The sequence below is a fragment of the Chrysochloris asiatica genome, unplaced genomic scaffold (genome assembly GCF_000296735.1).
Source record: "Chrysochloris asiatica unplaced genomic scaffold, ChrAsi1.0 scaffold00132, whole genome shotgun sequence".
Lineage (NCBI taxonomy): Eukaryota > Metazoa > Chordata > Mammalia > Afrosoricida > Chrysochloridae > Chrysochloris > Chrysochloris asiatica.
Window position 1 is genome coordinate 1,223,290 of NW_006408650.1, and position 17,815 is coordinate 1,241,104.

Below are 17,815 nucleotides of genomic sequence, written 5' to 3' on the forward strand. Positions count from 1 at the left end.
ACACACACACACACACACACACACACACACACAGCCAGGGTGCTCGTGCCCTTCCCTCCCTCTCCAAATATTCTCTGAGGGGCAGAGTCGGAGTCCTGAGGATTCTGGGCCTGAGCTCCAGCTCTCCGGAGAGGAAGTGTGGATGAGGGGGCAAACCAGGTCCACCAGACCTACAAGGTCGGGGGCCTGACCCTGAACCTCTGAGACTCCCTGCTGGGTGGCTTCACAGACACCCCCTCCCCCGAGAGCTCAGGCCCCTGGGTCTCTGGGTCCCGTGTGTGTCATCAACAGTTCTGACCACAATGGCCGGTACCACCACTCGACCACCAGGCCACAGTGAGACCAGGTAGAGCCAGGTGTCCCGGCCCCAAGGAGACACACTGCTGGAAACTCCAGACAAGTCAACAGAGGCAGGGGTTCCACAGAGCAGCCTGAGTGATCGCAGGCTGGTCATCAAGGCGGGCAGCAGGACACCCCGGTACCACATGAGCCACGTACATCACCCACAGATTCTCACCGTGTGCCTGCCCCCACCCCAAGTGACATGTTCAACTCAAACTTCTGCCACGTGTGTTGTAGCACACACAGACACAGACACCAGATAAACACCAAGGAGGCTTCTTCTGAAAGGGGGGTGAGGGCGGGAGCTGTCTGCGCAGGCTCGGCAGATGCAATGCTCTGCTGGACCATCCCCAACCACTCACACACTCAACAAAACAAAAACCACTCTTGGGTTCCCGTGGCCTCCTCGAAGCCCAACCGCCTGCTCAGCCCACAGAGGGTCCCAGGCCAGTCATAGGACGGCAACTAAGTCGGCTGCTACCAAGTAGGGGTTCACTGGACCTGGGGCCACAGGGCGGGGGCCCCCAGCACAGCTGGAGTCAGCTAGCTGTGGTCAGCAAGCCACGCTGCACAGTGGGGAGAGAAAGCAGGGGGACCAGCATCCTTACCCCAAACATCATGCTCATGGGACCCACCAGTTACAGAACCCTGACCCCTTCCCCGTGGCTGGTCCAGCCATGGGAATGCTGTCTGATGGCAGCGCCAGCCTCACATGGTTCCTGAGCACTTTCCCTGTGACCAGCTGGGTGTGAGAGGCCAGATCCAAAGACTCCAGCCAGTCCAAAAGTACAGACTACCTCTCTAGGTTCTCAGCTACCGAGGGCAGGCAGGGTTACTAACGGAGCGAACGTGTGGTTCACACTCAGAACTACTGCGTGGCACGTACGGTGGGGCTCCCAAACCAGGGCCATCCATGTGACCCCACTCAGACAAGCCACTGAGGGGGTGCACAAAAAACACGGCAGGGCCACCCCGGGCGATGGCCCAGGGGTCCAGCCACACACAAAAACTCCACTGCCACTGAGTCACTTCCGAGTCACAGTGTCCTAGAGTCCCTAGGGTCCTGAGACTGTAACCCTTTACAGGGCTCACCTCTCTCACAAGAAGAAAACCCCTAACCTTGTAGTTAGCAACCCAACACTTAACCCACAGTGCCACCAGGGCCCCTCCAGCTGACGCTCCAACTTCGACCACGCCCTCAGGGCCGTGTGCCTGCACTCCCTCTGCGGAGCACCCTAATTGCACCGTCTCCATGAAGGTGTCAAGTGAAAGGCTGGCTCACTGCCTGCCCAACACAGTGGAGACCCAGCCCTGGGACCCCATACCCCAACCCCCACCCAGACGGGCCACTAGAGGTCAGCTCCTGACAGTGACCCATGAGGAAGTCCCAGAGGGCCCAGAGCTGTGCACAAAGCCACACCACTACAAGATAGACGAAGCAGTGACACAAACCACTGTCACCCCCTCCCCAGCGCCTTCTATAAGCACTTGTGAATTGCTCCTAAGGATACAGGACCACAAGCTGGGAGAGCGCCCACTTCCCTGCCCCAAAGGAGTTGTGCTCAGAGATTGCTGCTGGGCACTTCAGGATCGGGGGGTTCTCCAATTCCTCCCAGGACCTGTCCTCAACAGCCCACTGCTCGCTGGGCCCCTGCAGGCCACCTGGGTCCCTGATGGAAAGCAGAGCTGTCATACTTGGCCAGTCTCCACAGGAAAGGGAATGCTGGGGCAGCTGTTGATGAGGCCGCCGCCCCGTCCCCCCAGTAGAGCATGTTGTTGCTTTCTCAGCGCCCCCACGGCTCACCTGGTGCGAGGGAAGTGCTGAAGGAGTTCCCAGAGCGTGCGGCCTGCACAGAAGGTGCTTTGCAGCCGAGTCCCATCATCCATCTGCAAGGCAATGCGGACCTGCGGGCAAGCACAGACGGGCACCTCACCTGGGAACAGCCACTGCTGGCCAGCCTGCTCTCGGGCCGCCAAGTGGGGGTGTGCCCCCTCCAAGCCTTCCAGGAACGTGTGAGCACCTGGAGCCTGCATCCACTCTTCTCACACGTGGGGAGACACCATGTGTATGCACATGCATGACCATGCACCTGGCCTATGTACACGCGCACACACACGTGGCCTGCACATGTGCATGCTTGTGTGTACATGTCCACATGTGTGTGCACGTGTGTGTGGGTACAGGCCTACAATACGCCGTGTGGCTGCACTGTGCACATGCATGACCACGTGCACACACATGGCACCGTGCGTGTGTGCTCCTGCATGCTTGAACATGTGTGCACACATGCCTTGCACTGTGATGTATCCGTGCACAGCTGCATGTGTGCACACATGTAGCACACACACACAGTGTGCATTTGCGTGTGCTCGTGTATACATGCTTGTGCCCATGCGAGTGTTGCATGTCGTGTGGGGATGTCAGAGATTCAGTGGCTGTTATTTTAGAAGTAGATTGCCAGGTCTTTTTTCCGAGACACCTCTGCTGTTGTGAAGTGCCATTGAGTTGGTTCTGACCCATAGCCACCCTGTAGAGAGTTTCTGAGGAGCAGCTGGTGAGCTTGAACCACTGACCTTGCAGTTCCAACCAACTCTGCAGTCCAGCGTATTAACCCACAGTGCCACACAGGACTCTGAGAGACGTTTGTGTGGAGCTGAACCTTCGACCTTTCAGTTAGCAGCCCTCAGGGGCTCCTGCTGCCCACAGGATCAGCGCCTCAAGCTGTCCCTTCCTTGTGGAGGGTCTGGCCCTGTTTCCATAAACCAGCTTCGCGCGCACACGCACACGCACACACGCACACGCACACACACACACAGCCAACAGGTACAGCAGCTCAGGCCGTTCCCACCAAGGGGTGCTCCTGATCGGGGCCTGACTTGGGGGCCAGGTCCATTGACCTGAGGCGCTGCCACCACCAGTGTTCATACAGTAACATGAAAAGCACAGTACAGCTACTGCCCACACAGGCCTACCTACCGTGTTCTCAGGCCCCTCTCGGCTCCGGGAGGTGGGCACCATCTCGAGCTTGGCATTGTTGGGCAGGTTGGCAAACCTCCACTGGAGGGAGAGGTCAAGCACACTCCTCTGAAACCTGTAAACCGGACCCCAGAGCATCAGCCACGGTGTGCTCACACAGCCCACCCAGCTCTCTGGCACAATGCTACACCTGTCCCACAGTCCCCAAGCTGCTCCCTCAGGACTGCAGCAGCAGAAGTGACCACCTGAGACCACAGGCCTGGCAGGTCTTCCAGAAAGACTCAAATGAGAAGGGCAGAGAGAACCAAGATGGATCAGGCACATTGGCCTTGGACCAGGCCAGACCTGGAGAGCCAGAGGCACACAGAGAACGCAAGCAACATGCCCGGCCTGGCTCTGCTCGGAACATCTGGTCTAAACAACGCCCAGTCTCCAGGCCCAGAGCTGCATCCACAGGAGCCTCAGCCACCAGCCAAACGGACCACATCATCATCACCTCAGTTTCCTGCTGTCCCTGAGGTAGGGCCATAATCTCAAGGACAATTAACAAGTAGAAGAAATGGCAGGAGGAAACTCTGGCCCAAAGTCAGAATGGTGCTCCCAGTGGCCAGGACTAAGGGACTGGGCTGATGCTCCCATTTCCTCCAGACCCCCCAGCAGTCACTGTCCCCTGCCTGTGCCCTGCACACTGAGAAGGACCAAGAGGACAAAGCCAGCATGGCTCCCACAGGGGGAGGACTCAAAGACTCCTGGGCCCAAGGGATGGGGCTTCTCAAAATCAGCCAGGGGTGTGAAGAGGGGGCGGGGCAGGAGGCAGACCTCTCTGGAAAGTGTGGTCACTTGTAACCAAACCCTGTATGGCAAAATGGTCAACCAGGAGCTCCAATGAGAGGGGCCCACCCACGCCAGCAGAGGGTGCCCTGAGGTCTACTCCTGAAAGCAAGAGCGGGCAGGGAGAGAGGGGAGCGACAAGGACCCCTCACCTGTGTGAAGATGCGGGTGTGACCAGTGACCACAGAGCCCCCTAGCCTCGTACCATCCAGATTCCCCGGGCCCTGTAACCCTGGGGGCCCTACAAGAACAAGGTCCACAGCTGCCAAGCCTAAGCAGCATCTGAGACCATGACGGAGAAAGACAGCAGGCCAGAGAGGACCATAGCAAGGTGAGACAAGCCCTTCCTCACACAGCGCGAAGGCCAACCTCAGTACTCGAGTGCTGAGACAAGCAAGGGGGGACAGCTACAAAGGCAGAGAGAGAAAGTGGGTGAAACTGAAATGCAGACACTAAGCAGATAGTGGCCCCAGCGACCCTTCTCTGCTCACGCTCAGATTTCCTAATGCTGCAGGGGCTGAAAAACAGCCACGCTTCACGCCAGTGACGAAAGTGCTTCTGCAAATGAGGACAGAGATCCCAAGGGGAAAAGGACACCTCCCACGCATGCTGGGCAGACTGTCCCCAAAGCTGCAACACATTTCAGACAAATCACTCAGTTGATGGATGAAACGGAGACCCACCAAAAACCAATAAGGTATTGCAAGAGAGTCAAAATGTTTCCACGGGGCTCCAGTGGGGGGATCCCTCAATGGCTGACACACCGAGTCACAGCCACCAGAGAAAGGAGATTCAGTCCTGAGTGGCCACACCTCTGGGTTCCAGTGGGCACCAAGGGAGGCTGCGGTGGTCGGGACAGGGATACTGAAGACGGCTTCAGAGGGGAGGGCTGACACACACAGGACTCCAGGGTTAGGGTTTCTGAGCACAAACAGCCAGAGGTACTAGGACCCTCAGCGTTCCAGTTAAAACCCACAGCCCTCACACACACTGCTCCAGCTACATGCACCTCTCCCCTCACTCTTCCTGAACCCCAAGCTCAGTCACAGCTGAAACGGCCTCTCCTCAGACCAAGAGGTCTAAGTGTCTCACACATAATCACACATACCCACAGACAGGGTCAAATACAAACACGCACAATCACACATGCAAAACATATACACACACACACAGCCAGACTCTCACATTCCAACGCAAACACACATAAACTATACACACACACCTCACTCATACCCAGTCAGACTCTGAGTCAGACACAAACACAATCACACATACACAACCAATATACACCTGCTCACTCACATACACATACCCATTCCAATACAAACACACACAAACCATACACACACACCTCACATTCATAGCCAATCATAAGCAAACACACAAGTACACACACATAACATACATACGATTCACTCACATATGTGCACCCAGAGACTCTCACATTCAAATACAAACAATCACACACATGCATACTTACTGACACACGTATACACTCACACACAATCACATTCATGTATACACACACACACACACACTCCCATCTGGTTCAGGTCCTCGTGACCTATATATGCTGTCTGTCTGCGCCCATACCAATGCCCACTGTGCCCTACATCCTTTGGGAGGGTCATGACCATGCAGGCCTGGCACCATGCCAGTTCACAGTAGGTGGTCAGTCAACAGGACAAAGAGCTAGGACCAACAAAGAGCAGCCAGCAGCACACCGTGTCTCTCCACAAGCCAGGTGCCCAGGCCGAGCGCAGGGCAGACTCACTTCAGGTCATAGTCACAGGGGTTGAAGTCTTGCCGCCGGCACGTGTCCTCCAGGACCTGGAGCAAGAGAAAAGGGCAGCGAAGCACAGAGGCATGAGGTCAGCAACGGACACCTTTTCTGCTTCTTTGGAGGCCAGTTCACTCCGCCCACACAGAGCCCACCCAGTACAAGGCCAAAGACAGACTGTCCACTGACAACACCCCTGGGCACACGCAAAGATGCCATTCAGCCTGCCCCTTCTCACCGGGGCTCTGAAGTCACCCCCAGCTGTGCTTTCTTGTCATTGTTAAGTGTTGTCAAGTCATCCTGACTCACAGTGACCCTATATTGGGTTTCCTAGGAGTGGCTTGTGAGTTTCAAGCGCCAACCTTGTGGTTGTGTGCTTATCCCACAGCACCACATCGCTCTGGGCTTCCTCAAACTCCACACCCCCACTGCAAAAAGAACAAAGGCTAGACATTTTAGGGCCCTGGCCTCACAACACCGACCTAGAATATCTACCTGCTTCCACCACCTGCCTGCCTGTCTCCACCTCATTTCCCCAAAGCCAGTTTCAGTACCTAGTTGGCCCCCTGTCTGTGGTCAGGGAGTCCCCACTTGCTCCTAAATATAGCCCACCAGAGCCCTTTCATGCAGCATCTCACCACTGTCCCGGCCTGTGGACCCCAGATTGTGTCATGGAGCGCCCCTACCCATCAGTGGCAGATAAACCAAGCGTACCCCACTGTCCTTGAGTCAAATTCAACTCACAGGGACCCTATGCTGCTGATAAGTGCTGTCGAGTCAATTCCGACCCATAGCGGGGTTGCCAAGGCTGTAAATTTTTTCGGGAGCAGAACGCCTCATCTTTCTCCCGCGGAACAGCTGGTAGTTTTGAACTGCTGACCTTAAAGTTTGCAGCCCGATTCGTAAGCACTACGCTACCAGAGCTCCTTACAGGGGGGACCCTATAGGAGAGTAGAATTGCTCCTTGGGTGTCTGAGACTAAATCTTTACGGAAGCAGACTCCCACAGCTTTCTTCCCAAGAGCGGTTGGTGGGTTAGAACTGCTGCTCTTGCAGTTAGCAGTCCAATGCTTAGTTCACAGCGCCACCAGGGTTCCCAGTTTTAAATCTGACTCGTCATGTACTCTCCGGTCTTGGTAAAATCGTGACCCGGATCGAAGACCAGCGCACCTAGCCGGAGCAGCCAGAGGTCCAAGGTCAGGGGGTCACCCCGGCATGGGGACAGGGGTCTAGGGGCGTCCTCGGAGGCTACAGTTCGCCGAATGCTGTGGTTACGGGGGTGACAGGGAACGCTGCCCACCCACTAACCTACCAGAGGGACCCCCGCGGAAGTCTGGGCCGCGGAAGCGGGCGGGTCCGCCGCGCTTAGAGGCCGCCCATTGGCCACTGCATCAGGCCCCGCCCCGACGTCAGCGGCTCCGCCCCCGAAGCCCCCAAGCCCAAACCGCAAAGGGCGGACCCAGTGCCGGCTTCTTCGCACTGTGGCCCGTGGCCTGGTCACTCGACTGCCCCGGCCGGCGACGCACCTGCAAAAGCAAGGTGCTCGGCGTCACCTTCACCATGTGGCGCCGCCCGTTCGGGGCCAGAACTGATACCGCCGGGCCCCCGCCGCCTGCCGGGGACGCCATCTTCCGCTCACGTGACCCCCCGCGCCGGCTCCAACTACTTGCTCAGCGCCGCGGATGCTTGTCCGGGAGGCGGGGCGTACTTCCGGCCTGCGCAGGCCCCGCCTCTCCCTGGCGCCCCCGCCCCCGGCCGTAGACTCCGGATCCGCAAAATCCGCGGAGCTCTCGGCGGGATCCGCAGCGGTACCGGGCAGCGCCGGGCTGGAAGGAAGAGACCCCGGCTCACCACGCCCCTGGCTTACGCCTGCGCCCACCACTGTCCTCACTTGCCACCCTCATCCCTCCTGATTGAGTCTCTGCCCTCCCCAGCGTGGTCCACTAGGGTCCAGGCCCGCTGAACTCTGCGGTCATCTCGTGTCCTCCTCCACCTGTCTGCAGTCACCTTGATGGGCCTGGGCAGGCCCGTCGCTCTCTTCTGCGCCCTCTTCTGCCGGTCCTGGGGGTGGCGTGGCATGAGGGTCCGCCTGGAGTGACCGCATGGGGGCAGAAGCACCCAGGACTGGCGCTAGCCTCCCGAGGGGTTAGCTGTCCCGGGCCCCCTTCCTCTCTCAGCCTCACGCCAGCCTGGCCCACTCCCTTCTCCACAGAATGATCCTACCATGTTTCTTCCTTCTGCAAACATCCTAAGGGCAATCTTGTCCCCTAAACTCCTGCCAGGGGGTCACCCTTCTCTGCCTGCCTTCACTCCCTTCTAGGATGCATTCTTGCTGTCTCCACCTTTACCATTCTGGTCACCTTGTACCCGATGGACGACCTACCACCATGAGACCCTCAGGCTCCCTAATGCTCTCCAAACCCTCACATTCGCCCCTCATCTGGCCTCCAGATGTGAGTCCAGGGACATCCCAACACAAGGCCTCCTCCTCTCCCTCTTGGGCTCCTCACCCCACTTCTCAAACCTTGCAACCCCTCCCCGGACAGCCAGCCTCTGCTTGGTCCAGCTCTGCTCCGCTGTCCCTGTGCTCTGTCCTTGTCTTATTAGACACCAGCTTCTTGAGGACACACCTCATGCATGCTCAGCACTGGTGGGCCGTTTGCTGATGAATGTTTGTAACTGGAAAGAAGAGAGGCCTAGGTCCTCACCTCCCTGCTGGTGTTGTCTGTGGCGGAGAGATCCACCCACACCCCTCCCTCCACCTCCAGGCAGACACCTCTCACAGAGCCCAGGCCTCCCCACCCTGGGGGCCTCTACCACTGGTCTGCCACTGCCTCTACCATTGGTCTGCCACTGGAAACCGGGTGCAGTCCTCTAACTGGTGGCTGCCATAATTAGCACTTGCACAAGCTCCTTGCCCAGGACCTTGGACCTTGGCAATTTCCACCTGTTTTGTCCCTGACCCTGGGCTCCTGCCCTCTCCTAGCTCAGTCCTGAGCTCATCAGAGCATCATGGATGTGCCCATCTGCCCTTCTGTCTCCCCAGACCTCCTGGCCCTTGTTCACCTTTTACCCTTGCTCCACCATCTTTGTAGTGCAGTGGTTACGAATCGGGCTGTGAACTGCAAGGTCAGCAGTTTGAAACTGCCAGCTGTTCCGCAGGAGAAAGATGAGGCTTTCTGCTCCTGTAAAGATTTACAGCTTCGGAAACCCTGTACAGGGTCGCTATGAGTCGGAACCAACTCCACGGCACAGAACAACAACAACCACCACCATCATTGGAGCCCTGGTGTGGTGATGTGAGTTAACGCACTGGACTGCAAAGTCAGTTTGAACCGTAAGGTCAGCAGTTCAAGATCACCAGCCACTCCACAGAAACCCTATACAAGCTTGCTATGGGTCAGAACCAACTCAACAGCACCTCACAACAACAATACCATCATCATGGAAACTGCAGGGTAATGAGCTGGACTGAAAGATCGGCGGTTCAAACCTACCAGCTGCTCCTCGGAAACACTATGCAGGGTCACTATGAGTCAGAATTGACTCGGGCACTTAACAACAACAACATGCCATCATTAGTTCCTGTAGTAAGTAACTCAGGTGAATGCAGATGTACAGGAGAAATCACTCAATTCTTTAGCCCTTTAAACAGATCTAGGTTTCTAGTTGCCACCCAACTGATGGGACCATCGCTCTTCTTCTGGGAGCTGTCACACCTTTGTCCAGGTGATGTCACACCTATAAACTTACAGACACAGACACCTGCAAGAAAATGAAGAAAGCCTCCAGAATACGGAGGCTGAGCGCCCCCACCCATCCGCAGGCTCTCTCCAACCTCGGGTGTCCTTGTCTAAGGGCACAGTGTTGTCCTGGGCTTTTGAGTCTTGCCCATCACAAATGTCACCAGGTCACCATGGGTCCACCCTGCCACTGTCTGTGATCCTGGGAGAATTACAGGATGGCAGATCCTTGAGAGGGGCGGGTGGGTAACTCCGGAGGTCACATGGTAAAGTCCACCAGGACCACATATACAAGTTAACGAAGCGCCACAAACAGAATGACTTGAACCTGCAGAAACGTGCTGTCTCACAGTTCTGGAAGCCAGAGGTCTGAGATCCAGGTGTCAGCAGGGCTGAGCACCCCCCACCCCACCCCTGAGGCACTAGGAGTGGCCCCTGACTTTGTGGGCAGCATGTGATCAACATCACTCCAAAGTTTGGGAATTCACTGTGTCTGTGTGTGTCCCTTCTCCTATTCTTAGAAGGACACCAGTCGTTGGATCCGGACCCACCCAACTCCAGCCTGACCTGCTAATGACATCAGCAAGGACCTTATTTCCAAATTATATCACATTCTGAGGTTTCTGGTGGACATGAATTTGGGGGGGGGGGACACTCTTAACCTACCACAGCAGGTCCTGCAACTGAACAGCCCCTTCCTTACCCTGCTCTGGTGGGTCTTAACCCATAGTGGCAACCAGTGCATCGTGGGGCTCAGAGCTGATCCCCTTGGGACATTTCTGGGTGCCTGTCCTTCAGTTGGTCAAGAGCCCGCATGGTCCTGGCTGTCAGGCTGCCAGTTTCTGCCCACCAGCTGTGACAACCAAGCTCCCTTGCTACCCACATATCCGCACCCAGCATCTCATCAAGTCACCCGGTGGGTCCTCAGCGCCTCATCTGCAGCCTTTGGTCTCCAGCACCCGTTAGCAAAGCATCTCCTGCCATGGCCCCCTGGTACACCACCTCCCAGCATGCAGACCCCGGCACAGGGTGAAGAAGGGAAGAGTGACCCCTGACCCCTCCCCAAATACTCCTTCACCTGCAGCCCACATCTCCCTTCCAATCCCTGGTGGGCTCAGACAGTGAGAACCGCCTAACTAAGCATGGCTCTGGGAAAATCAGGTAGGCATCCTGAGAAGAGCCGTGGCTTCTGAAGAGAATGCAGCTCAGGGATGAGGGAGTAGATGGAAGGACTGAATTGAAGCTGGAGCCAAAGCAAGCTGTGAAAAGCTCCAGGAGATTAAAAAAAAAAAAAAAGAGGCCTGAAGAATGGCTCTCCCTTAGGCAGGGGTTGACTTACACCCAAAGCCAAATTTTCAGGTGGCTTAAAATCCTCCCAGCAGGCACGTGGTGCTGGCTTCTTATGGGAGTCTGGGGCCTTTGTCAGGGATCAGTCTTGAGCTGCCCAGATGCCAGGACATGATCTCAGGGTTCAAGCACAGGGCTCAAGGTCCTCCTTCGTGCCCCAAGGCTGCTCGGAGCAAGGCCTATAAGGAGGCTCTTTTTGGAACCTCTCCTGTTTTTGTTTTTTTACAGTTTATTTGTTGTGAGAATGCACACACCCCAGTCTATACCAATTCAACCATTGCTCATGTTCCTTTCTAGGGTATGGAGGGCAGCCTTCAAGTTTCACAGCTGTTCTCATCTTGCTTTCCCAGCTGCACCTCCCCACTGACATAAACTCGCTGTCCACTAAGCCTCCTCATTAACCTTTGTCAATTTGATCTCTTAGAGAAAGATCTGGAAAGAGCACACTGCTCAAGGCTAAGGATCTTTATCTACGGCTATTGTTGTTAAGTTTGTTCCAACTCATAGCGACCCTGTATTGCTTACTTCAAAGTAGACTTCAGAGAATACGTTTTGGCTTAAGGTTTAAAATGTAAAGGTCATCTCAGGTCATCCGTTTCTGACATTTAAGCAGCCTCAACACCTCTAGAAAGTCTGGATTCCATGGGACCTAATTTTATACAGGTATCCACTGCTATTTTAAAGCTTGCTTCATGCCACTTTGTTTTTACAAAACACCTGCATTGGTCCCTGTTTCCATTAACCAAAATAAATCAGAAAAGCATTTTCACTTGTAGGATAAAAGGCAAAGAATGAAATTAGCAGGCAGCATTTGTTTTGCAGGGAGCCGATAGACAGCGGAGTAGAGTAGCCCAGCTCCTTCCCTGGGAGCCACATCACCCTGTCTCAGCATCTGGACACTGCTGCTTTGAGCTGCGCATGATTTCTACTTTACACAGGCTGTGTATTTATCAGATCATTCCTGCTTTTACTATGCACTGGTGTGACTTTAGGTTTTATGTGCTATTTGGTGTGATTTGATTGGGTTATTCTGGGGGCATCTGGGAATGCTCACATTTTTTTCCACATATATAAGCAAGGACAATGGCTTCTTCCTTTCTTGTCATTTCTTCAGTGTTAAGGAACACTCTACTTTTGTGTTGCAGGGAAATCTAGATCTGAAAAAAACCCGACAAGTCGGTATGCAAATGTTCATAGTAGCAGCTTTATGGGTAATAGCCCCAAACTGAAAATAACCCAGACGCTCTTCAGTGTGTAAAGGGTTCCACAAACTTGTATATCCATAGTTTAGAATACTACCCAGCAGTAAAAAGGAATGAAGTCTTGATTAACATGCAATGACTCGGGGTGCTTTTCAGAGAACTGAGCTGAGTGGGAAAAACACCAGACTCAAAGGACACTTCCAGGTTGTGATCCCACTTACATCACCGTCTTGATATGGCAGCATCTCAGACATGGAGGACAGATGAGGGGTTACCGGGAGTTGCGGGGGAGGGGCTGGAGTGAGGAGAAGCAGGCTTGTGGTTAGAAAAAGCAAAAAGAGGGTCTCAAGGAGATGGGGTGTCTGCTCTTGACTGGTGAAGGCATGTTTACATAGTTGTCAAATTTGTATAGAACTTGATCTGCAGAGACACAGAAACCCAGGAGTGAGTACAAGCAAGACAGGAACAGGGCCTGGGCATTGTACATCGCACACTGTATCAACTGTCTCAAAGGACATTGAGTGTATCAATGTCTCCATATTCCACTACAGTTTTACAAAAATGTGACCACTGTGGGGAACTGGGCAGCATAGGAGGACCCCTTCACACTGTTTTCCACAACTGCATATATATCTACAATGACCTCAATATCATTTTTAATTTTACAAATCATAGGGTGTAGAGACCACTTTATTAGCGTTGTTACCGAGGGTGGGCAGAAGGTCATGGGCAAATGTGTAGAGATCACTTTATTAGCAGGAGGGAGCTTGTGCTTCTCTTTAGCGTAATAAGAACATTTAGTGGTGATGGGGGAACCCAGGGAGCACACATCTTACTCAGCGTGGGGGCTAGTCTCCTGGCTGTCACTAACAGGACCAACGCTGATTTTCCAGAAGAATTATGTCCCAAGCTGTGGTTTGGTAGGTTCCAATGGTTCTAACAAGCCCTCACATCACACGTTAGGGGTTAAAGGCCCTGGCTGGCCTGGGAACCAACACTCCACTTCCCTGATTCCGTGGGAAAAGGACGCACTTGTTACTGAGCTACAGGTCCCACCCCAGGGTCTCGATCCAGCCAAATGCATCTTTAATTTAACCCGCTCAAACCCAAGCTTTCCAAGCAAGATCCTCCTGGGAATATGCACAGTGTCGCTTCTACGGTAACATCCTGTAAAAGAGCAAGGAGAACAGAAAGCAGGCTACTTGCTGACCCACAGAGGCCTGGGCAGGGAGCAGACTGTCCTCCATGGCCTCGAAGATCCCCAGCCCTGGGCCTCAAACCAATACCATCACTTACACTAGGCTGCTTCTCCTTGGCTCAGGGCCCTCTGCCCACCACTGGAGGAAGCACGGGGGACATCTAGGACTCAGGCCCACCGGGTTCGAGGCTCTCTCCTCCACGTTCTCATCTCTAGGATGGGCTGTGGGCTTTCCCAACAAGGATCCACATCCTTTACCTAATCCATCCTTCTTCTCTTCTCCTACCCCAGAAGTCAAGCCCCAACATGATGCTTAGCAAACAGCAGGAGGTCAGGAGATGCAGAATGAATGTATGACATCAGGGAAGCCTCCCCTGGCCCATGGATGGTCTGCCCCTAGCCTCCCTGTTGCACAGCAGCTGGAGCAGGTAAGCATTTCAGGTAGAACTCAGATGTGCAGGAGAAATTACATTTTTTATTCTGTTAATGAATCTCATTCCTGAGTTACTCCCACACACACCAGTGGTGACCAGTTGCCCTCAGTTTCCCTTTGGCCTCATCTGGAGGTCAGGTGGAGGGCCGGGTAGGAGATGAGGTGGGATGAGGAACGAGGCATGCACAGCAGAGTCTCAGCCCTGGTTCTGCTGCCACATCTGCCCACCATGTCTAAATGGTTGAAGAATCGGCTCAGCCTCCTGGAACCATGTCCCCTAGCCGCCACCCCCGCCCTCCAAGCAGCCGCCAGCAGCTGTCCCAGGCTCTGCTTTGAATTAGAAGTGGTGTGGCCCTTTAAGAACCCCCCCACCCCCTGCTCCTTTGAAGTCTCTGTTGCAGAAAGGCAGCCTGGTGGCAGATCTAAGGGCTGGCGTCTGTCTCCCCGGGGCCACGTGTGGATCACAGGGTGGAGGGGGCGAGCTCGGGTCACATGGCTGCCGGCCCTGCCTGGCCTGCGCTCAGCCCCATGGAGGTGGGAGTGTGGGTACCAGCAGGCTGTGAGGGATGGGGACCAGCCGGGAGGAGCGAGCGGCCTGGAGCTTATTAAGACTTGAGGCCATGCCGTAGGCTCAGCATCGGGAGCTCAGAGGAGCCCCGGCAGAACTTGGGCCTTTGCAGATGGTCTCCTCACAGTGTGACCGCCCTGGGGCCCTGATGAGCTAGCTGCAGTCCCAGGGGTACTGGGCGTGGGTGGGCAGTCTGCCAAATGACTGGTGGGGTCCAGGCCCCTGGGGTCTGGAACTGGGTTCAGAGAAGCCCACACAGTAGTCTGCCCACCACTGGAGGAGGCATGGGGGACATCTAGGTCTCAGTCCCCCTTGGCTTGAGGGTGTCTCCTCTGGGTGAGAGCACCCCAAACTCCATGTGCTGAAGATTCCTAGGACAGGCTGTGGGCCTTCCCAACAAGGACCATGAGGCTGCTGACGCCAGGCCTGCGAAGGTCACCTGGTTCCCAGCACCAGCCAGAGCAGTAGCAGGAGGATCTTGGAGCACCAGGCTGGCCTGGTGGTCCTGCTTCCGGTCTCCCTCGCTTTGCTAATAAGATCCCTGGGATAGAAAGGGTCCCAGCTGACATGGGGGATGGGAAGGGGGCTTTGGAGAAAGCAAAACGGGATGGACAGTCTGCAATTGCACACACTGGCCTTGAGCCGCTGGCAGGGGAGGGGCGGCTGTCCTGCTTCCTGCCCACTTGGGCCTCAGAAGCTAGCAGCCCAGGAGGTGGCTGTGTGGGGTGGGCGGCAGACAACAGCTGGCAGCAGCTGGGGGCAGCGTAGCTCATACTGGGTAGCCCTGGGAGAAGGGTTTTCAGGGCCCCCAGAGGGAAGGCAGATAGCGGCATAGAGCAGCCGAACCTGGTGACGCCTCTGGGCAGGTCAGCGGCCCTCCTCCTTCTCCCCCAGCATCAGCCACTGTGCAGGAACCTAGACCCTGGAGTTCATTAGGTCACACGTGGGCCCAGCATCCAGGGAGCACAGATCCTAACTCTGGTTTCCAAAATGCTCTCTCTCGGAGACCCTTTCACAGATGTATGCACAGGTATCCTCCCCGGAAGGGAGGTAATAAGACTGGACCCTGGGTTCCACCCTGCATCTGGGATACCAGCTCTGAGAGAAGCGAGCCCACTCCCAGCTATTCCTTTCCCCAACTCCCTTGCAGTTAGGTTCAGCATGGGGCCTAAGTTCAACCAGAAGCATCTGCCGCAGACATGGATGGGAGGCAAGGGAAGTGATGTGGCACCCACCCTGGATATGGGCATACCCCTCCATCCCACAATCGGTGGCACCTATGGCTCTAGCGGTGGCACCCCGGGATCAGTGCAGCAGGATGATAAAGACATTATTTCTGCTTCTTGTCTCCAGAGATTCAAGGAACTTCCTAGTAGCAGGAACCTCATCCTGACTGCCCCTCTGTTTACGGTTAGCTCAAAGGTTTGGGACTGGCCAGAGGCAATACCTGTAAACATAGTGTGATCCCTTGTATCCCTCCAACCCGACTCCCCACCCCAGTACCTTGCATCCAGCCTCCTTGAAAATCCCACCACACTCTGGTAGCTGAAATTCCTGGGATGGAGGACAGGGGATCGGTGCCCCTGCTTCGGGGCTACTACCTCGTTGCCTATGGGACTTTGCAGGCCCCTGAAGGGTAGGGAGGTTCCATTCCTAATTCTGCTACTGGTGTTAAATAAACCAAAACATGGGCTCCTTTTGGTTCAGTGTGCAGGTCAAATGCCTTATGGCAAATGCAACTTCTACCGTCCTGAAATTCGGCTGGTAGCCACTCTGCCCTCGGCCTGTACCATGCTGAGTGCATTCACTCAGGAGTTCCTGCTGATGGGACTATGGGCCCTGCCCATAGTTTGAAACAAGAGGTAACGGAGGCACTGAAGAGGTCATGGGCCTGGCCCAAGATCGCCAGCCAGGAAATGGCTCAAAGCCAGATGGCACAAAACACCACTCCACACAGCCCTGCCCTGTCAGTGGGGCATAGCATTCCCTTACCTGGGCCTTAAAACAACAGCTTCTTAGTGTAGAGAGGAGGCTCTGGGTGACACAAATAGAGAAGGTGCTCAGTTGCCAACCACAAGGTTAGGGATGCAACTGTACCCAGAGGCACCTCAAAAGACAAGCTTGGCAATGTGGTTCTGGAAAACCAATCATTGAAAACCCTAGATAGCACAGTTCTGCCCTGAAGTACAAGGAGACACCATGAGGAGGAACTGACTCCATGGCAAATGGTTTGGCAAAGAGAGGGCTCTTGGAGCTCTCCCTCAGCGTCAAGTATGCTAGAGCATCATTTACAGGTGGTCAGCCTCCTTGCAAGGGCTGAACCTGCTGGGGGTACACCAGGGATTGGACTGTACACAAAACCACTGCCTCTGGCCAGTCCCAAGCATGGCTTTGAGCTGACCAACAATGGAGAGACGGTGGGTATGGACTTCCCGTGAGCGGAGCTGGACACCAGCCTCAGCTCTGTTGGCGTCTCTGAGTCTCACTGGTCAGTGGTACGGGACCTGTTGGGAGGATTTGGGGCACAGCCTCCTGTTTGGCTTGGGGGTCCCAGCCCAGATGGACTGTAGGAGCTTAATGGGGTGTTCGCCTTTGCTGTCTGTGTTAGAGTGGCTTGCACCCTCTAGGATTTCTCAGGGGCTCTCAGAGCTTCTATGTTGTCTCTCACTGATCCTACCAGGGTCTGACCAGAATAGCCTTTCTTGTGTGGGGAGGCTGGTGTGCAGAACTCCTTCCACTGACTGGTTCATTCAGCCTGGGGGTTGGTGAGGATGACCCAGGAGGGCCAGGAGGGTGATCCCATGCAACTCAGACAGGAGACCGCTGCCTGGCAGCCCCCAGCACTTTGCCTGCCTGTCTAAAGCCCCAGGAGATGCTATGGGGTGACCACAGAGCTACTCCAACAGAAGGCAGGCTCCTGACCAGTGGGATTAGGAGGAGCTCTAAATGCATCATGGGATAAACCTTGGGCTACTAACCACAAGGTCAATGGTTCAAACTTACCAACTGCTCCGAGGGAGAAAGATGAAGATTTACAGGCTCCGAAGCCATAGGGAGTAATTTTACTGTTCTATGAGTCAGAATTGACGGGATGGCTGTAGGATTTTCTATAAACCCTCACCCCCAACTCCCAGCCCCAAACCGGAAGCCTGTTTCCAGTTTCTACAATGGGTGCAATGATCGACCTCCCACATGGGTAAATGAGGAAACTCCTATGGTGCGGGTGGAGCACCTTTCCAATGAATGCCCCCTGCCCCCCAAGACGGGGTAGGAGGCTTCCTGAGCACACAGCTGCCCCCCATGTGGGTGTCCGAGGAGGGGGTCCATGCTGTACCCGGGGACCCCAACTCAGGACGAGGGAGGGAGGTAAAAGAGATGCTCAGACGTCAGGCCAG

At 55.2% G+C, this 17,815-nt stretch overlaps 1 protein-coding gene across 1 annotated transcript in view; it reads right to left on the bottom strand.

The window, feature by feature from the left end:
* Positions 1-7,557, bottom strand: part of ASPSCR1 (alveolar soft part sarcoma chromosome region, candidate 1) — a 22,986-nt gene extending 15,429 nt beyond the window's left edge. Inside the window, exons 1-4 of the mRNA XM_006869626.1 lie at positions 7,456-7,557; positions 5,925-5,980; positions 3,320-3,434; positions 2,147-2,247 (exon numbers count right to left, since the gene is read on the bottom strand). Of these exons, the coding sequence (XP_006869688.1) occupies positions 2,147-2,247; positions 3,320-3,434; positions 5,925-5,980; positions 7,456-7,557 (374 nt within the window). The remainder of the gene's footprint in view (positions 1-2,146; positions 2,248-3,319; positions 3,435-5,924; positions 5,981-7,455) is intronic.
* Between the last annotated feature and the right edge of the window lie 10,258 nt (positions 7,558-17,815).